Source organism: Penicillium nucicola, assembly GCF_028828085.1.
Source record: "Penicillium nucicola strain IBT 29836 chromosome Unknown utg000005l, whole genome shotgun sequence".
Taxonomy (NCBI): Eukaryota; Fungi; Ascomycota; class Eurotiomycetes; order Eurotiales; family Aspergillaceae; genus Penicillium; species Penicillium nucicola.
In genome coordinates this window covers 773,570-793,582 of record NW_026643129.1, presented here as the reverse complement: position 1 = coordinate 793,582, position 20,013 = coordinate 773,570, and the positions used below count along the sequence as shown (strand labels likewise).

Sequence of the window (20,013 nt, the reverse complement as noted above, 5' to 3'; positions counted from 1 at the left end):
TCGAATAGCCTTTTCACCTTGGGGTCAGAATTGATAGAACATGTGCATGCGAAGGACGTTTTGATTAGTTTTCTTTTCTCTCTATCTTTGTCTTGATATATTACATGGTTGCGAGATAGGCATAGAAAACAAGATTTCGGACTCAATTTTCTCCCAATTTGGAAAAGTAAAGAACTAGGTAACAGTCGACCCTGCTGTCAATGAATCGAAAATCCCAAATTACATTCACTCCTTGCAGAAGACTCAAATCCTAGACACGTAACGATGGCAAGTTTTACCGCGAGAATACAAAGTAAGCAAATGCAGATCTAATTTTTATTATACTGCCGAAACAAATTAAGATACAGTAAACATAAAGCATACACCATCAACTCAACCCAGCTCAACCCCCCATCTAAACCAAAACACCCTCTCTATTCTCAGCAGAAGGACCATCCCCCTTGCCCGACTCATCAACCTCAACTCTCTCCTGCGGCTCCCACGTAGCCTCGCGCATAAAGGTACTCTTCGCGCGAATCTGCGGGCCCTTCCAAACAAGCACCACAGGAACAACCGACAACGCAATACCAATAAAGCCAAGCAAAGTACCAGCCCACCCAAAGCCAAGATTACTAAACAGCTGCGGCGAAGCCAGCGGCAAGAAAGCACCAAACGAATTCCTGCCCAGCGAAGCCGCCGACAACGCACTCGCCGCGTACCGCTCATACGCATCAGTCAGGTAGTTCACCACAGCCATGTAGATAGAGTAAATGCCAATGCCAGCAGCAGTGATACCAATCGTCGGCACGATCCAGTGGATATCGGGCTGGCTAGCCCATCCGTACCAGAACAGGCCAGCGGCGAAGAGCAGACTGCCCGGGATGGCAGTGTACAGTCTGGCCTCGGGGATGGGTCGACCGGGTTTCTCGGTGTTGCGCCGCGAAGAGCGGAAGTAGAACCAGTCCTGCAGGGGGTTGATGATTGTGCCGATGATGGCGCCGACGGAGATGGCTAGTTGCACGAGGCCTGTCGCCATCGTGCTCCAGTTGTAGTTTGTGCTGTAGGTTTGCACGACGCTGCTGAAGAATAGGTACAGGATGCCCCAGGCGAAACTGATCCACAGTGTGAAGAAGATTACGACCGGCTCGCTGATTAGCATGCGTGTTGGGCGTTGGAAGGAGATCTGGAGGAGCTTGAATTTGCTGGGTGCGTCGATTTCGGCCGCCGCGTACACTGGTTTGCCGGTTTCTTTGCGGATCTTGCGGGCGCGCTTTTTGAGGATTACGTCTGGGCGGGTTTCGCGGAGGATTATCCAGAAGACGGGGATTAGGGCTGCGTTGTAGATGATTTGGATGTAGAAGATCCTGTGGATGGAAGTGTTAGTTGGTTGGTTTTTCTTGTTGATCTCCTTCTCTTGTTTGTTTGATAGAGATGGAGAGATAGTATGGGAGAGGAGGCTTACCAACGCCATGGCTCCGGCTTGGGAATCTGCACAATAGCAGAGCCGATGAAAGGTCCCAATGCGATACCGACAACACTAGTAAAACCGAAGATAGACATCGGTAGACTGCGTGCATGTTCACCCAGCCAGACATCACTGATACTTCCACCGACAATGTTAATCGAGACGGAGGAAGCACCGCCACCGAAGAACCGGGTCACGACCAGTGTCGCAAAGTTCTTCGCGAAGGCAGATGGGAACAGCGAGATGACGAGGATGATATACGCCACAAAGTATCCGGGCATACGACCCGAAGACTCCGTGAGAGGCACGAAGATCAAGGGCCAGAAGGCCGCGCCCATGTTCCAGGACGTGGTGGCCCAGTAGAGGTTGGGAAAGGGAGAGTTCTGAACGTCGAACTCCTTTTCCATCCAGTCGTTTCCGGAGCCGTAGGTTCCGGCTGGGAGACCGGTCAAGATAGAGCTATAACATTGTATTAGGTCTCGGATGGATTGTTGGATGGAAGGATAGGAGGGTTGCCATACACAAAGCAGACAGTGAGGGTCAGCAGCCATTTGTACTTGAGACCCCAGTTGAAAGGGTTCTCGGGATCATCAGGACCATTCCAGGTGTGAATGATGATATCCTTGTAGGCTGGCATCTCCGCGCGAACATCTGGGTTGATCAATTTCTTGAGTCTGGGGTTATCGTTAGTTTCGTTGTTGCCCATGGGGAAATGAACGGCTCAAAATTGGGGTTACTGACTTGCCCATCATGCCCGTAGGCTGGGAAACCTGCTCAGAGATAGGGATTTCCTCAGTAGGCTTGGATTCAACAGGCTGCTCAGTCTGATAGACTGAGTTGCCACGGATCTCATCTTGACCAGCCATGACGGAAGACGTTGACTGTTGCAAGTGTCAGATCTGTCACGGGGAAACAAAGGGAAGAAAAAGAAAAACTGAAAATAAATACGACGGATTCGGAACCGGTCGGGGGTGTTTTTTTTCGAATTTTAGGAATATCATTTGAATACTGGAACCTCCTTCAATCCCGATGTCTCCGCTCGGCATGCCGAGAGCCAAGCGGGTTCGAGTCGCTCCTTCGGGAACCCGGTCGGAAGTGGACGGTAATCCACTGCTCCACCCTGAGGCACTCTTGGTGGAGCTTAATTCAAGGGAATTTCATCATTGCTGGCCCTGTATTGGGTGTTGGGCCTGGCCCAGGTCCTTCTTTTCTTTTTTTTTTCCAGACCGCGAACTACACATTGTGCTCCCTGCCTTGATTTCACTGCCGAAGTTCCACCGCACCAGTGATCTGTTCCACTTTCAGAGTTTTGCTCTACGTACGTGGACATTGTACAGTACAGTATGTATGGCCAGATGGCGTCATGTATGCTTTGATTCTTCGGCTGTTTTCTGATTTTGGCAGATTCGCTTCTCGGTATTGGTAATCCAGTACTTCGTACCGAGACCGAGGACAATTTGATAGCGGACTTAACGGCCCCGGGTGCTGACAGATCAGCAAAATTTCAAGCGAGATTGAATTTTCTAAAAGTTTATATTGCATCAGCACACTGGACTCTACTACAGTATACTGCATACGAAAACAATAGCCAGTCCGAAACAAGGGATCGCCACTCTACATCGTACGGTACGTACAGTGCCTATGCAAGATAGCCGGCAAGGAAATGTAAGACACCATTCTACTGTACGTGGTTCCCTGATATGACAATCCTCAGCCACAGTGAGCTTAACTAAGGACTATCCTATTGAGCTGCCTAACTGAGATTGGGTGGAGAGATATGACGTAGTACCGGTGAACGAACATAGCGCACAGTAGCGCGCCTAATCTGGTTAGTTTGACTCTTACTTCGACCCTCGTACAGTACAGGGCCGCTCGAAATCAGCTTCACCTTTGATTTAATTTCCTTTCTTCTCTGAACTTCATTCTGAAACACACTAGACCGGGGGAAACGGGGTTATATGCGATAAGCACGCGTCGCGCGTCAAGTGTTCACACCTTGTCAATAAGGCATGAATGAATGCCTGGATCATCAGGCGTAAAGACGGACAGGAAAATCGCCCAAAACGGGTTAGTGCCATGACTGAACAGCTTCCGGCCTTTTACGGCTTCAACATCAACGCCGAAACACCCCTATAATCTACAGTAGTCTGTTTCGAGATCTTGAAATGTTTTGTCACCATAGATTACGTGGATGGCGGGGTTAAAGATTTCCTGAAACATAGATACAATCGTTACGCTGAGATTTAGTATTCCGTGGCAGCTTTACATATAATAGCGCTCAAGTCCACGTGTTTAACTCATTGGTAGTGTAATTGAAAACATACATCGTCTCTCAAGGCAAATATGGGGTATAAGATCAAGGCAGGTAATTTCTTCTGTCTCTAATCAGATCACCTGCCGCAGTCTACTTCTCAGTCATGTGACTTATTGAGGCTTTACCGAAATAGGAAGTTTGGACGCCACGATGGGAGCCTAAGGCTAAACGAAACATGTCCCCTTTCGACTCATCAATTTGCGAGTTCTACCTGTGACTACGCCTAGATGTCACGCCTTCTCAACCTGTCCAACGAACTGCTCGCTCGCACATTTGTTCATGTGGATCGGTCGTCATTAAAGTCGCTGCGCCAATCCTGTCGTTTTATATCACAGCTGGCCACTGATCAGCTCTTCAGGACCGTGCACCTGCAGCCCAGCGAGACAAGCCAAAATGGGTTACAAGAAATTTTGAACAATCCCAGTCTACGTCGGATTCCGCGAAAGATCTACATAGACACCGTGGACGAGAGTCTTGTACGATTACTCTTAATTCAGCTCCAAGCAACAACTAATGCGCACAGAATTATGATGATGAAGAAGAGCAAAAATGGCCCCAAGGCTGGGACAATCTTGTACCGCAAGTGAAAGAATTGCCTCGGCTGAACGCTGCCGTTCTGTGCTTCGATAAGGGGTTTACTTCAGACAGCGGGGATCAGGATGACCTCCATTTTATGGACTTCCCCCAGACGCCTCAATTTCGCTTCCACGCAATGCATCGGTTCTTCTCTCTTCTCGAATCCTTACAGCACCCAATCCAAGATCTTGGTATCCGCAACCTGCAAGCGGATAACCCCAAAGATCCGAAAACACTTGCGAAAATGGGAAAGGTCCTGTCGGGCCTACTGTCTCTTCGCCTAAGCATTACCAGCGAGACTAATGAAGCCGCTCCTGAGCATGATCTCGAGGTATAACCCACCCCATCCTCCATCGAGGTGCTTTTTCTAAACATATCAGTATCCGGAAATCCGCAAATTTTTCAAGGAGTTGCCCAGCACATGGCTGAGTCCCGCTGCGCCTTCACTCCAACATCTCTCGCTCTGCTCGCATGAATACTCGGGCTTTTACCCTCACCTGGATCTCTCCAATCTGTTCTTTCCACGCCTGAAGACGCTATCATTAGGAAACTTCTGTTTCTTCAACGATGGTCAAATCGACTGGATTCTAAAGCATGGCGACACCCTCGAGGAAATCTACTTCGATGACTGCGCCATCCTCTACGACTTTGGTATGATGGCAGAGAATGTGGATGCCTGTGCTCTACCTAGGGACACCTTGGTGCGCCGCGAGGGCGACGACTCTTTGTATGGTTCGTTCGAGAAGCGATGGCACCATATCTTTGATCTATTTGCAGAGAAACTGCCAAAACTGCGACACTTTCGAATCGGCCGTAGTAGTTGGCACCCGGATATTCCATTTGAGCAGGAGAGGGATATAAAGGTCGGGCTGTATTATGATCGGTATATGTGCTGCTATGATGGATATGGCCCTTCGCCTTATATGGAAGGTGAGGGTCCCAAAGAACTCGCAAACCTTGACACTGCGTGGAGACCGTCACCCGAATGTGACGATGAGGATCGCGCGGCACTGCGGAAACTATTGGCAAAGCTTGGGCAATCGGTCCAGGAAAGTTATTCGAATAGACACTTTGGTGATCGTATAGTGGATCTTGTTCAGAGGAGATGGGGATCCGCAGACTGATTCGGTATCCATGTATGTACTTTACCGAAATTACGATTATGGAGAATAATATCAATACGGCTCCTTGTCACGAATGGCAGATAAATACTGCATGGCGGGGTGGCACGATTGTACCAAAAGTTTCGCAACAAACGGAAGACGCTACATTTGAAGATACGGAGAGTAGATATATGAAACTGGCTGTTGAATTACTCATGAATGATTCTCAGGGTCGCTTTCGGCTTTCTGTCATTACCATTTTATAGTAAAAAGGAATAATATTGTAGTTGCAAGCATGGACTATTTAAGACCTCATAGCTTGTTCGGTGACAACCTGTTCCTCTGCTTCTGACTCCAAGTCATGTTCCCCAGAAGTACTCCGATCCACAGGCAAGATGATAATCCAATAAAGCTTATCAATCTTCTTTGCTTCCTTCTCATCTCTCGTCATCTCCTTTTTATCACTCCTGCTACTCTTGCGAGAAATTTCATATTCCCTTTCATCCTTCAACTCAGCGAGCTTCCTCTCCAGCTTCTTCAAATCCTTTCGTAACTCGCGCTCGGTCTTCTCATCTTTCCGCCGACTCAAATCCAGGCCCTGAATCTGACACTGAACATCATCGATATCGTCCATAATATCAGCAATCTCATTATCTGCCTTCCGCTCCTTCCGTTCCGTCTTCCTAGACTCCTTCTCCGATTTTCGACTCTTCTTTTCATCCTTCTCTTTAAGCTTCTTGAGTTGCTTTTGCTCTGCCTGCTGCGCAGAATATGCACCCCATCTCTTCATCCAATTGTCCGCCTCAGCCGGCGAAGCCACCCCATCAAAAGAAAGTCTCATAACGCACTCACCAAGTAACTCCATTCGCCGCTCGATAGGACTTCCCACCCGAGCAACACTTTGACCAGAAACATCCCTCCCCGAGCTAGGCTGTCCATCCAAATAATCCCGTTCCAGAGATCCCCTCCCTACAAGCGCACTATACTGATCCGAGTTAAAGGACCCTCCAACCCGAACAAGCGAAAGCATCTTCTCAGTTTTAACAACACGAGCGCACAGCCCTCTTGGCCCAAAGGTGATCTGATTGACCCTTTTCAGATACTGCTTCGTGCGAACAACAGAGACACCCGCGCTCCCCAGCCCCGCCGCAGCTTCCACGCAGTTACCTATAATCTGCGTCGTGGCCAGCGGCACAAACCCAACGACCATGCCCGCTCGACTCGTTACTTGGAGTGCGGGGTTTGCCATGAATGCTTCGTTCAACCCGTCGATAAAGTTGAGGAGTTCTCTTTCGCTGAGACCGGTTTGGGATTCGAGTGCTGGGACTCGGGGTCGGGCGAAGGGGCTCATGTGTGGACCACCGAAGACTGTGGTTATTTCTGTGGTTGGATTTAGTACTTGCTATTTGTTTGATGGGGGATTTGTTCTTACGGGGAATGACGCATGGTCTTGGGGGGTGGACGTCGTTTGGACGGTATGCATTGGGCTGGTATTGCTGATTGATAGGTGGGTATGATCTTTGACTTGGTGGTTCGGTTTCGAATGAAGAATCCCGGTTCATGAAACTGAAGCCGTCCTGGTATGAGTGAATTTGATGATGAGGATATGTCTGTGAAGGAGTATAGGGTGGAGGATTCTGATCTGTGATAAAAGTATGCTTTTCCATGTTCGGAGACGATATTACAGTTGACAACGTAGATACAGGGATTCAGCATAAGAATGTCAAGTTCCAGCAGGCAGCCACATCCTTTTATCTCCCCAGCTACCGGTCATCTCCCTAGAATTCGAGTTCAACCCATTTCCAATTAGGGCTCGCAATGCGACAGGACCCGCAGTTCCGTAGTTTACCTCGCGGATTCAACCCGATCGGGATTAGCGCCGTAATCTACAACCCGCAGCATAGCCACTGATTGTTGGCGTTTCTTAGATTTGGTGATTCGGGCTGACATGTCAAGGGAGAAAATTCAAAAAAAAAGAAGTGTGGTTATATATTAATATTTTCAAGCTCAGATTGAGGGCAGCGTAGGGATATCAGCATCCTCAAACTCCCTCGTACGGTACGATCACACTTCATACTTCAGTCCCTGCATAATACGAATCCCACGAAAACCAATCAAACATGTTACCTGACATCTGTCCTCGGTCAGCAGGACGAGACGAGACAGGCTCATATTTCTCGGCTTCAGACAACGGCCAGGTGGTGTCCATGTCTGTCGGAAGCCATTCGATATAGTTAGCCACATCCCCCACATTAAGGGTCATCAGATCTGTAATATTTTGACTTTGACTATTGCCATGACTAGAGTTGTAGCTGTGGGGTTGATTGCCCGACACTTGCTTGGAATGTGACGCAGCAGTTTTAGTCGATGCTCGGTAGGAAACGTGGTTTTGTGCCAGTTTATGAAAGATAGCCGCAGTTTGCTCGAGTCTTGAGCAGACTGTTGCCAAAAGGCGCATCTGAGATTGCATTGCCTTGAAGTAGTTCACGGTTGCGGATAGGAGCCCTAGATCTTGGTCTATCGTCGAGATGTGATAATCTTGGGGGTGTATAATGTTGTCGAATACCACAAAGAATGGAGTAAATGGACAGTATAGAAGCTGCCTGTAGAAACCTGAGTCAGAGTGATGAAAGTCGTGGATGGTGGCTTGGTACTTACCAGACAACACCATTGTATACCGAACTCCAGTTTGATACCATAGAGCTCAATATTGAGATGGCTTCACGGGCAGAGAATAAACGAAGGGTGGATAGAGACTCATCGCCTTTTACCAGAAGTATGAGAGAGCACAGATACTGGAACTTGATGCTACTGATACCAAGAGACATTTCCCGGATCTGGGCGACATCCGCAGATACACTTTCGACCCTGAGAATATCTGTAAGTGCCTGGTTGCATTGTTAGCAAAGAAATAGATCACAACCCAATGTTATGTAACATGGGCCAGGAAGAAAACAACTGACTCGTTCTGTTTCCAGGTACCACCTATCCAATTCTGATCGTATCTCAACCCTCCCATCCGAGGAGTCACCAGTTGACAGAAGACTCGAAAGTACACCTGCTAACTTGGCCCACTGAATAGACCGCATCAAGACCTCAGCGCCAAACTTAGATCCGTTCGAAACTCCCTGTTGACCTCCAAAAGCCGCTCGCTCGTGCGGATTGAATTTCAATATGAAAGTCGAGTCTGGCAAAGGAACATTCTGGTATAACGCCGTGGGAAGAAAAGCCGGTCGACCAAATGCAAGAGAACACGACTTGTCAATAAGAAAGAGCATCCAAAACAGACACAGCCGCTGTTGTCTATGCTCGGGAGTTTGATGGCTTGGCGAATGCATCCCAAGAGCCTCAGCCTGTCGACATGCATGTCCGAGTAACATCCAGGAAAGGTTGGGTGCCGCGTAGTCTTCGCCATGCATGGCAAGGAAGACCAAAGCTTGAACGTTTGCATGACGTGGCTCGAGAAATATGCTGCTGTCATTAAGTGCTAGTTGCATATTGCGTCGAAATCGGGTTGTCTCGTCGCTTTCACCGGCCTCGTTTGACTTGACTGATAATATCATGTAGTTGAAGTAGACTATCCATGCTTTTTCGCGGACGTTTTGTGGTTCGAAGACAACCTGTCGCAATATTTCTTCCGATGGAAGCGTGAAGAAAGGTTCACCTAGTTCAGCATAGCCAAATATTTCTATTTCGTGTTAGTGGACACCACAGACTTGGGCTGGGACAAGATCTCACGACTGATCAAACGATACCCGGCGGCTCTGGATGGTATATAATAATCATTCGAATCTTCTTTCTTTTGCTGCTTGACGCGCGCCGTGGTGAGGCTATTGGAAAGATATTGAAGCTCCGAGTGGGCACTCGGACGTGTATCGTCGCCTGACGGCTGGGCGATTGCATCGATGTTAGCTGACGCCTCCTTTAAGAAGGAGAAAGAAGTTGAGGGGCCGATATATAGTCTCGAGTCGGATATATTATTCTGAGTTATGGGATCTTGAGTAGATGAGGGTCTTTTCCGGCTACCTTTTCCAGAAGAGACGGGTCGAATAGCCTGCAAGACTTGGTCGACTGAATTCGCTAGCTGCTGTACAGTATTTTCGAGGCTCTGAAGTCGTGCGTCGAAGCCATTGTCCGCTTCCAACGATTGTGGTCTTTAATTATTAGTACGGAATTTCCTTGGTTCAATCTGCGTGCATTCATTCTTACGTGGGAATAGAAGTCGGCCGGGTGGAAGAGGTCTTATCACGAACGTAGTTGCAGCTACTAGGCCAAGGTTTGCAGTTGCTGCATTTAGGAAGCTCTCGAGAACATCTTTAAAGTTGTCAGGCACTTGTCCATTCTTTCTTTTGGGGCGATAAGTTACTTAAGTTTCTTGTGTCGGCAAAAGTCACACTATACATGTTAGCCGTGATGAAGTGATCCATGAGTCTGCATTACTTACTGCGAATTGAGCAAGTCGAGACTCCATTTTATGACTTTCCGTATGATTTCCGGGGGGTTTCCAGTAACGAAAAGGTTGAAGACTAGAAGAGGCGAGAGGACGATCCAGGTGATGTCCGAGTTACAGACTGCTGATTGGCTGGCACCGGAGCCTCCGTCTTCAACCAATCAGAAGTATCACTTCCGGATACCTTTCAAACTCCAACTTTCTTGGTCTTTTTTCTAATGTGAGTCCTCTCGATACTTCCGATGTAGTCCAATGATATTAGGGTGGACCGGACTATTCACTCCACAGCATGTTTTCTAGACTACAGACATACTGGAAACCCGGACCCATGATTAGGAATATAAAAGGATGCCGATTTCCTGTCAGGCTTCTTACCCATAGACAGCATCCCTTCAATTCGAAGCCACTTTTCAGTTATAAATATTGATTACACGTCCTCTATCATACATTGGATTATCAACAATGGATCCCTCTCCCTCCATCGCAATCATCGGCGGCGGACCAAGCGGACTAGTCTTCGCCCGACTCCTCGAAATAAACGGCATAACGGACTATGTCGTATTTGAGCGCGATGAGTCTCCAAAGCCAGTTCCGGGTCAACAAGGTGGCACGCTCGACCTTCATTCCACCTCCGGCCAACTAGCCCTCAAACGCGCAGGATTGTTCGACAAGTTTAGTAAAGACCTTGCACGTTGGGACGCAGCCTGTTTCCGCATTCTCAATTCAGCAGGAGAAACGGTTGTCAACTTCAGCGAAATTCGCGATCGACCTGAGATCGATCGCTTGCAGTTGCGTCAGCTGTTGCTTGACTCCATTCCCTCGGAGAAAGTTCGATGGGGTCATGGAGTAACTTCAATCGAAAAAAATACCGTTACGAATGATGCCGTACATGCTGAAGATCGTATCATTCACTTTGTGAATGGGACTTCAGCCACTGGGATTCGACTTATCGTTGGTGCTGATGGGACTTGGAGCAAAGTCCGTCCTCTGGTGAGTATGTCCGTGGCTGATATATTTACAAAACCTTGCTAATGGTACACTTATAGCTTACATCCGCAAAGCCCGTGTATTCTGGAAAAATGTACATTGATTCTGCACTCTCCCACGACAACCCTAGCTACCCACTCGCTACGGAACTCGTTGGCAAAGGAAACACGCTGGCTCTAGGCGAGGAAAAGATGATTGCGGTACAGCAGCTCGCTGATGCTAGCTATCGAGTGTACTTCGGACTTATTGTACCAGAAGATTTCTATCCACGGTCTTACTGCGCTGACTCCGATGCCCATGCTAGAACCGAATCTATGCGGTCTCGCCTGCTTTCTTCCAATGAGCTGTTCGCAAACTATGCACCTCATCTCAAAGGCTTCATTGAAAACGCAGAAGGCCCCTTCCGTCCCTGGCCACTCTATTCCATGGTGCCAGAGCAAGTTGGCTGGGAGCGAAGTGCTGCTGCTGGCGTGACATTGCTTGGGGATGCTGCGCATGTTTCTACTCCATTTGCTGGTGAAGGGGTCAATTGCAGTATGCATGATGCTGTCATGTTATTGGACAGTATTATTGAGCACTGTGGAAAGAGTGCAAGTCTTGTTAATGTTGAGAGATCATCGTTGGAAACGGCCTTGGCTGCTTATGAGAAGGACCTGTTTGTTCGCGGCCAGAAGCTCATTCGGGAAAGTTCTGAGAATGGTGTGAAACTCTTCGACAAAGATGCTACTACACGGTTATTTGAAGTTTTTGGAGACCACAGCAAGGAAATTGCCGAGTCTGGAGATGATCAGGGTAAATGAGAAATTCTTGACTCATCTTTGTTGAATGACCTTCTCCGATCAGCAGTATGCAACAACGATCATATGTCACTCAACACCCTCCGTGCATCCCGAAACTGTTTAGATAAAGCACTCCAAAATTGGCAAATACAGGTGGAAACCATGGTGGATAAAAGACATTCAATAGAACATTCATGACGTGGATTCGAATAGAATTTGTTTGATACTTCAAAACATTGTTAACAGATTAATGAACTTTTTGTACAGCTCATGACATTGATTCAAGTTAAACAGCTCACAGATATTATATAACCAATCAAATGTTCCTGAATACGCGATGTATTCAGTTCTCTCACATTCAGTCCGACTACCAAGCTTGCCAGAGCCCGCCGTCCCATGCTTTGATCTCGGCTTTTCGACATACTAGCAGGTAAATGATACTGTTATATCTTGATGTAGCTCATGTATACCAGATTAGTCTCCTACCAGTAGGGTGCCTTCATATTTGGAAAAAGGACTTAAATCCAGTTGTTTATACATCCACACCGCCCGGCATATCAAACCCACGCTAGGCCGCTTTGAGGCAGGCGCTGATATGATGATGCCACCAAAACATCCAAACATTGCAGATTGAAGCAATTCTACATCTCTCAATCATACTCCTCTTAGCCATTTGAATTTACTCAAGGTATGATACTATTACTCTTTCTTCCATCGGCAGACCCGTTCACCCCGCCATAACCCAGCAATGGCATCTTGTCTCCCCGCATTGCTCGCGCATCACCCGTGGCATCCCAGACATGATGTCAGCTCCAATGGAGACCGGACGCGTTAGAAGTCCAATCTTGGAAGGTCCACTGCTGATTTGATCCGATATGCAGTACCTTTCCGTCACTCCGCTTAGCGTATCCGTTATTCACAATGACCGTCGAGGCCGCTGCATCTGTACGTCAACCGCGCGATAAGTAATGGCGCATACACCAGACCCTGTTGCGGAGATGACCCATACATGCAAGCATGGAAATCATCTTCAGCTCGCTGTCTCCAATTTGGCTAATGCGCCTACAGCCCATTCCCATCCCTGATCTCACCAAGATCACCACCGAGGTACGATTCTCCCCAAAACACAACAATCTACCAGACCTAACCTAACACTGCAACCAGGCTTGTGCCGAGGCTCTCAAGAACAGCAAGGGCTACGAACACGATGCCGTCGGCACATGGAACACCGAGATCATTGTCAGTATTCTGTCGCAACACATGCGTAAATTGCGAGCGCAATCTCTAACAATGTCCACGCAGAACACTGTCCTCAAAGCTTTGATCTCCGCCACCACCCCCGAGGCCTCCAAGCCCCCTCCCTACCGCTTCACTGTCAACAGCACTATTGTCCAGCAGGGTGTGATCGACGAGTCTGCTGCCGCTGAGGGCGCGCTCAGCAACGCTGGCAAGCGCGGTATGCACTCGGCCTCTGGTGCTTTCTGGGATGTCAACAAGGATGGCATGTGGACTTTCAAGTACGAAGGTGCTGAGGACCGTGGCCTAGATGTTGTTGTTTGCGTTACCTGGTTCTCCGTGGTATAAGAGTATTGGCGTTGTTGTCTGGATGGCACCGTGCTGCTCTTGAATACTTGCCTTCTTGTTCTATCTTTGACTACCATAATCATTTACCAGCAACTCTGGCATCCATTTCTTGCCCTTTAATCTCTTCTGCTCTCATCGGGAGTGTTCATATTTAATCGTCCAAAGATGCCTTTGATATCTCTTTTTAGAAAGTATATGGTAGCGTGAATACCAACTGGCATGGGACTCACGCTGCTTGCTAGCTTTTCTAGTAATAATCGTTCATCATATCTCTGCGAGACAAATTCTCTTTCTCGTGTCGCGGGCAGCGTACAGGGCATCTATCCCGACTTTTCTTTCGTCTTTTTTGGGTCTCCACGCACATTTGTTCTATGATCCCTCTCTTGCATCTCATTTTTCATCCTATACTCTCCTTTTTATCGATCTTGATAGCATATGCATACCCTCTGTCCCTTCTAAAGTTATGGCATTTTTTCAACGGAGATTGGGGGAGACTTAACTAAACTTGTGCTGATGCATTACGCCACTAGTCCCAGCACCTATCACGACTGGCGATAGAGTCTTACTACGATTGTTTGAGGACAAGATTAGCATGATCACTGTAGTATTGGCAACCTGTATGAGCATGTCTTTCACATCGTGAAACAATCATTGGTATCAGAAAACATCAGAGAAGTTCAGAGCAAAAGACAAAGAGATATCCATGGACGTAGAAAACAGCATGTGGATATCCAAAAAAGTAAAAACGAAAAACACCTATCCTTGCTTACGCCATGCCATGATTAGATGAAACCGAAATAGAGAACGCCACCTGAAATCTTCAGGTCGAAAGCAACCGACGCCGTTAAACAGAGGAATTTCATGATTTGAATCATGGCCTACGCCTAGCGAGGCTCAGAGTAGTCATTCAAAGCAACACACACGGCGCCACGATGGTGGCCACTGTACTGGCGGATGATGTTTCCGGTGCTCAGCTCCCACAGACGAGCGTAGTGGTCACTGGAGACGGTCACCAGGTAGGCAGAGTCGGCAGAGAAAGCACAGTCCCAGACCCAACGCTGGTGGTTGGCGAGGGTGGTCTCCAGGAATAGGGTGTGGTTCACTGGGTCCATAGGAGGGCCGTCGGGAGAAGAGGTGAACGTCTGCTGGGGGGTCTCCTGGCGGGGAGGGTTGTCGGTGATACGCAGAAGATCACGGTCTTGAGCGGGAGTGTCGAAGATGCGCAACAAATCGCGAGACTGGGAAGGAGCCTCGATGACGGGAGTTGGGACTTCTGCTTGGGCTTCTGCGGGGGGTTTTGGGCCTCCTTCTCCTTCCACTGCTTTAGAACAGCTTTGGCAGGAAGATAATCAGCATCGAGGTTCCAGACCTTGGCAGTATGATCGGCGGAGCAAGTGGCCAGGTGCTTCACGTCAGGGGAGAGCAGAACACGGGTAAGGTAGTCCTTGTGGGCCTGGAAAGTGCAGACCGGGATGATGCGAGTGGTCTCGTCAGTCTGAACCATGCGCCAGAGATACACATTACCCTTTCAGCCGTTAGTGTATATTTTTAACTGTAGCAGAACAATAACATACCTTCTTGTTTCCAGCGCACAGTAGAGATCCATCGCTAGCAACGCTAACACTCAGGACAGCAGTGTCGTCCTCTGGAATCAGCTGGTGGGTGCAAACACTCTCGCCCAAGTCCCATACACGGACCATTCCGGCATGGTCACCGCTGATAAGCTCGCCCTGGTTAGGGTGGATGACGACGTCGTTTACAGCAGCGCGGTGGACGTAGTTGCGCTGGAGACTACCGGTACGGGTATCCCAAACTTTGACAGTTCCGTCCTCGGAGCTAGTGACCATCCATTTTCCCTCGCAGTGAAAAGCGACACCGGTGATGTTGTTCGTGTGACCCTCAAAGGTAATTACAGGGTTGGGGTTGGTCGACTTGATGTCAAACAGTTTGACATTGTTGTGGCCTGCGGCGGCGAGGAATCGCTTGTCCGGGGTGATGCAGAGGCGGTTGACTTGGGAGTCTGGGTGCTGAATCGTGCGAGAGCAAATTCCGGACAGCGCCTCCCAAAAGCTATGAAAGCAATGTTAGCGCAAGTTCTGGCTGCAGACTGCGGGCTCGAGGGCTTTTATTAAACGTTGAAGCTGCCTCTTAGCTGGCACTTACCGGATGGTATGGTCATACCCCGCTATAACATGCCAATTCCAATTAGCATAACGAATGGAGAATGCGGGGAGATTTGCAGTTTCGCGTTTACTTGCCGGTGCAAAGGATGACACTCATGCTGAAGATTGGAGGCTGTTTCTCAGATCCAACAACAGACTTTTCGATGCGATTGATGAAATCGCACTCCGCAATATTGATTTCGTCCGAGGATGCGGGGGGAGCAGCGGTTAACTTGAAGGACGTCTCATCAAGAGACTCCATCCCGCTGGGAGCCATCTCCGCACGTGACATCAATCTCACGTGATGAGATTGACAGAAAGGCGGTGAGGATAGTATTTGACGAATTAACGGCGGTGATTGGAGAGCGGTGTAAAGGGAAGAGCGACGCATCATGGCGGTGGATGAATTATGGACTCACTAGTCCGCACTAGGTCAGATTCATCGTTGCTGTCCCCATATATTGGCCAATCAGTAGCACCATTCCCCAGGCGGTCAGTATCTATACGCATAGTATAGATTCAAAGATCACCTGAGAAACTGTCTTCTTTCAATAGTCATGCTTCTCTTTGTTGTATGCATGGATCACTGTAGAGTCAAAGTTTTTTCTTCAACTATGATTGACCCTTATATATAGAGTTGATATCACGTTAGCAGGTCACAAACATGATGGGGAGATCAGGGCGGTCAAATGGACAGCACCTGCATGACGTACAGTTCTGCCTGCAGAATAGTTCAGCGGGCGGCAGAATAAATCGATATACAACATTTGGAAGGAAGTCGCCAGTGGCAGACAGGGAGGGCCGGCGCCTGGTTGGTGGGCTTAATCTATTCATTCTTAATTCAGTAGTTCATAATGGCAATGTGTGACTGATGTTTCCCATTGTTTTCCCTCAGCAGAAAAGCTGCTTTCCTTCATGTCATCTCTTCTTTGCTCGACAACCCTCTTCTGGTCCCATCCTTGACTGTCTCATCCACTGTGAATCATCATGGCTGAGATCCCTCCCTTGCCAGCTTTGCAGTCTGCTGAGTTTCCCTATTCTGGGTACTACGCTGCTTCGAATGGCCCTCCCAAGGATCCTACTTCCAGCCTCGACGATGCCACTGAGCTCGGTGATACGAACGACTCCGACTACCTTGACATCGACGAACTCGATGAGAACTTTACCTCGAGCCAGCAGCATAACTCTCATATGGAGAAGAGTACTGTGGAGTTTGATACCCATAGCGACTCCGTCACTGCCAACACTAACCACGGACACTGGTTGACTCCTGACTCTTCTCGCAACGAATCTATGGAGGCACAGACCCTTGAGGAAGGAGGCATGGTTGATTCTATTACTGCAGGTCAGCCTTGGGCTGGCCCATGGAATGCCATGACCATGGACGAAATGAATGAGAGTGTGCCTGGTGTTGTGACTGCTCCTTTGGGTTCAACGTCTGACCATGTCCCAACTCAAAATCCGAGTACCTCCATTGTACTTACTTTGCCTGTGCGCAATTCTATTGAGAAGCCCACTGCCTCAGAGCAGGGTACCTCCCCCTCAAAGAAGTCCAACGCCAAGGTACAGTATCAAGTACCGTGATCATACCGATGGACGAGACTAACTATATTTAGGGCTCTGCTGCTCGGTCCCGGAAGTCTCCTCTGCTGATGCCTCATCAGGTCAATCCTCAGACTGGGGTGGTCTATGACTGTATCGCTCCGACCAACTCGCAGGTTGCCCCTCAGACCATTCACCATGCTCCTTTCCAGGGTGTTCGCCAGTCAGTCACCCAAGGAACCCAGCAGTTCTCTCGGGGTTTCGGCCAGATAGTCCCAGTAACTACGACTATGGCCTACCACCAGGCCATCCGACAACTTCACACCCAAGGTGTACCCAGCACTATGCCTCAGACTTCCATGCAGATGCCGTCTCAATTCGTCCGCAAGTCTCCCTCCATGACCATGCCTACCCCTTTCGGCGGTAGCTACATGTCACAGTCCGTCCCCCCTGTCAAGTCACAGAAGAATATCCACAAAATCGGTCCTATGGACAACTCTCGCCCCGCGAAGCGCCGTGCCCGTGACCCCCACGCCAACTTCAGCCCTCCCAGTACTCAGCTGGAGAAAGCTCGACGTCGAATTGCTCAGTTGATAGCCGAAAGAGACAATATCACTGGCGTTAACCCCCATACTGGCACAAACTACGTCGAGGGCCTCGGGTTTCAGGGTAGAATCCTTCAATCCCAGGGATCACTCCAAGCCCAGAGCAACGATAACGGCCAGAGTCATGCGATCGCCGTTCACGAGTCGTATCAGGACAAGTACCGAAGACTTCTTAATGAGAACGAGGCTCTTTCTCGTGCATTTTATGCTGCGGAGGTGGAGGGGTGCCTCTGGCGAGAGCGTTGCCTCGAAATTTCGGCTCAGCTGCACCCGCGTAATGAGCTCAACCCCCGTGATGAAGCGTAACTAGTTTTCGTCATTCTCTACTCTGTGTATCTGTTATTTTTTGCGTGTGAATGCTGACAGTGAATGGTGACAATGATTGATGACAATGAATGGACGATACTGATGCCCATGGATGAAACGAAGGGTTCATACCGTGATTACTTTTCCTGTATTATGATTTACCAATGATGAATCGCGGTGATATCAAAGTCGAAGCTTACGTAGCCCAATAAATATCTCTTAACGTTATTGATTTCCTCCGTCTAGTAGACCGTAACCTGTATGCATTCCCACACCACCCTCTAACCCGTATCCACCCTCCTCGGCATATTCTCCGACCTCCCGAGCTCGAATCCATGCAAATCAGCAATAACAGCCATAACCCCTTCTAGCCACTTCCTCGCCTCAACAGAGCCGACATCTAGATGGTTGTGTGCTACATTGAGCGGGAAGATAAGCATAAAGGCACCAGAGCTCCGTCGCAAAGAGTGAAGATGATAATCTGCCATCCGACATATCTCGACCGCAACATCGTTCCTAGATCCCTGCTCTGGAAGGAGCGGGTCGCTGATTGTGTCGGAGATTGGTGTGGGTGTTTCAGGTGTGAAGCTTGGGTCTAATGTCTCCAGGGTTCGAGTTAGGATTAAGCGGAGTGCGTTGTAGAGGATTAGTTCTGTTGCGCGGTATGGATTGTCGAACCAGATAACAGAAGGGAAGGGGCTCGGTGGCAGGGCAATCGAGGTTGGAAATGTATTCTGGTTTGTCGGCTCTGCGAGGTATGTTGCCGTTGGGAATAGCGTTTCCCATCTCCAGCGCCAGATGTAGAGAGCTTCGAGTGTTGACTGGACTCGTGGTAGTAGCTCGGCTTTGAACGAGTCGTGACCGGGGAAGATTGGATCCCAGGTTTTGCTGTGGTTCGCGTCTTCAAGGAGTCCGGGTATATCTACTAGGATGTCGTGGAGGAAGTCGGTTGGGGATTTGGCGTCTTCGCCTTTTAGAGCCCAGGGAATTGTTTTCCAGCTTGGATCTTCTAGGAAACATCTCTTTCTCTCGACGATGTATCCGATGGCCTGGTATGATAGTCAGTTCAAGGACATGCATGTTGACGGGGAGAATGGGTTCTCTCACAATACAAGACCGGATGGTAGGAAGCAAAGCAAATCCAACACCCTCCTGGTGTCTATATGGGCCTCTTACGGCTGTCTGTTTGAGCATTAGCCAGGATGATTTTCAGGTCCTAATCAAATGAAAGAGCAAGAGATCAAAACTCACAAGCTTAGCCAGCCCTTTATAATGCGCCAGCCAAGCCCCGGGCTGTGTAAATGTAACAGACTCATAAAACCCCAAACATATAACAGCGACAATGACATCGTCACTGATAGCCAGATCACTGTTTTCAAGCTGCACACGCAACCTACTCAAAGCCTGAGAATAGAACGACGCACCCCGGCGCATCAGCTGGGGTTGTTTATTTACTTTGGCAAAGTAGACAGTCGCCAACGCGCGCAACGAGGAACCGGATAGGCTCTTCTCCCCGTCTTGTTTGAACAACGCTGAAATCCAAGATGCGGCATACGGCGAAGCGGGATCTTCATGCCAGGTGAAGAGTCGGTTTACCAGGTGTGTATTTAGAAGGTCTTCTTCATTCCATGAGGGATTTGTTGTCAGAGTCAACGACGGTATGGTTTCAAAATGTGTTTCTGGGGTTGGAGAATTCTGGTTTGATATTGTTGTCGTGGTCGATTTTGGAGGAGACGGTAATTTGATAGTGCCTCTTTTCATCAGGCGGTTTCGTTCATCTATGAACTCGGAAAATTGGATGTATCCATCGCACTGAAAGCCTCCCTTCAGGCATCGCTGACAGGATGGTTGGCCCTCGTCTAGTTTGATGCTCAGATATTAGGATGGTGGTTGATGGGATGATACGTACCACATTTTACTTTGCGCCGTCGACAGGTTCGGCAGCCTTTGCTTCGGCCTCCAATGCCGACCATGGCTGAGCTTGTGGAATATCGGAAGTCGAAAATGACGTGTGGAGATAGATGCCGCTGGGTGGGGGCCAAAATTAAGGATGAGCTTGGCGGTGGGGGTTGGGGATTTAAGCGCGTAGATCTATACAATCCATGTGGCATTACAAGTGTATGTTGCATATTATTCCATAAGGTCTTATTGACTGGCTGGA

The 20,013-nt window shown here is 48.7% G+C and overlaps 9 protein-coding genes across 9 annotated transcripts; 4 read left to right on the top strand and 5 right to left on the bottom strand.

Annotated features, from left to right (window-relative positions):
* Window positions 1-394: 394 nt before the first annotated feature.
* On the bottom strand, window positions 395-2,310 carry N7511_005388 (uncharacterized protein; the record flags this gene model as incomplete). Its single annotated transcript, XM_057127765.1, has 4 exons — window positions 395-1,343; window positions 1,442-1,903; window positions 1,966-2,118; window positions 2,186-2,310. The coding sequence occupies 4 exons, from the start codon at window positions 2,308-2,310 to the stop codon at window positions 395-397; spliced, it is 1,689 nt and encodes a 562-aa protein (XP_056984282.1).
* A 1,675-nt stretch (window positions 2,311-3,985) lies between these two features.
* N7511_005387 (uncharacterized protein) lies at window positions 3,986-5,458 on the top strand (the record flags this gene model as incomplete). Its single annotated transcript, XM_057127764.1, has 3 exons — window positions 3,986-4,234; window positions 4,282-4,665; window positions 4,715-5,458. The coding sequence occupies 3 exons, from the start codon at window positions 3,986-3,988 to the stop codon at window positions 5,456-5,458; spliced, it is 1,377 nt and encodes a 458-aa protein (XP_056984281.1).
* Window positions 5,459-5,741: 283 nt separating this feature from the next.
* N7511_005386 (uncharacterized protein) lies at window positions 5,742-6,788 on the bottom strand (the record flags this gene model as incomplete). Its single annotated transcript, XM_057127763.1, has 1 exon — window positions 5,742-6,788. One exon carries the CDS (start codon window positions 6,786-6,788, stop codon window positions 5,742-5,744), a length of 1,047 nt encoding a protein of 348 aa, XP_056984280.1.
* Window positions 6,789-7,508: 720 nt separating this feature from the next.
* Window positions 7,509-9,908, bottom strand: N7511_005385 (fungal specific transcription factor domain-containing protein; the record flags this gene model as incomplete). Its single annotated transcript, XM_057127762.1, has 7 exons — window positions 7,509-8,040; window positions 8,096-8,325; window positions 8,401-9,125; window positions 9,176-9,591; window positions 9,647-9,703; window positions 9,804-9,832; window positions 9,882-9,908. 7 exons carry the CDS (start codon window positions 9,906-9,908, stop codon window positions 7,509-7,511), a joined length of 2,016 nt encoding a protein of 671 aa, XP_056984279.1.
* A 441-nt stretch (window positions 9,909-10,349) lies between these two features.
* On the top strand, window positions 10,350-11,665 carry N7511_005384 (FAD-dependent oxidoreductase; the record flags this gene model as incomplete). The annotated part of the gene is made up of 2 exons (XM_057127761.1): window positions 10,350-10,877; window positions 10,934-11,665. Coding segments are annotated over 2 exons (1,260 nt in total), but the record flags the coding sequence as incomplete, so codon positions are not given.
* A 909-nt stretch (window positions 11,666-12,574) lies between these two features.
* N7511_005383 (dynein light chain Tctex-type family protein) lies at window positions 12,575-13,237 on the top strand (the record flags this gene model as incomplete). Its single annotated transcript, XM_057127760.1, has 3 exons — window positions 12,575-12,598; window positions 12,722-12,760; window positions 12,818-13,237. 3 exons carry the CDS (start codon window positions 12,575-12,577, stop codon window positions 13,235-13,237), a joined length of 483 nt encoding a protein of 160 aa, XP_056984277.1.
* An 884-nt stretch (window positions 13,238-14,121) lies between these two features.
* On the bottom strand, window positions 14,122-15,691 carry N7511_005382 (WD40 repeat domain-containing protein; the record flags this gene model as incomplete). Its single annotated transcript, XM_057127759.1, has 4 exons — window positions 14,122-14,435; window positions 14,477-14,762; window positions 14,812-15,307; window positions 15,492-15,691. 4 exons carry the CDS (start codon window positions 15,689-15,691, stop codon window positions 14,122-14,124), a joined length of 1,296 nt encoding a protein of 431 aa, XP_056984276.1.
* A 695-nt stretch (window positions 15,692-16,386) lies between these two features.
* Window positions 16,387-17,852, top strand: N7511_005381 (uncharacterized protein; the record flags this gene model as incomplete). The annotated part of the gene is made up of 2 exons (XM_057127758.1): window positions 16,387-16,962; window positions 17,016-17,852. 2 exons carry the CDS (start codon window positions 16,387-16,389, stop codon window positions 17,850-17,852), a joined length of 1,413 nt encoding a protein of 470 aa, XP_056984275.1.
* Window positions 17,853-18,133: 281 nt separating this feature from the next.
* Window positions 18,134-19,825, bottom strand: N7511_005380 (Zn(II)2Cys6 transcription factor domain-containing protein; the record flags this gene model as incomplete). Its single annotated transcript, XM_057127757.1, has 4 exons — window positions 18,134-18,901; window positions 18,960-19,034; window positions 19,104-19,711; window positions 19,762-19,825. 4 exons carry the CDS (start codon window positions 19,823-19,825, stop codon window positions 18,134-18,136), a joined length of 1,515 nt encoding a protein of 504 aa, XP_056984274.1.
* Between the last annotated feature and the right edge of the window lie 188 nt (window positions 19,826-20,013).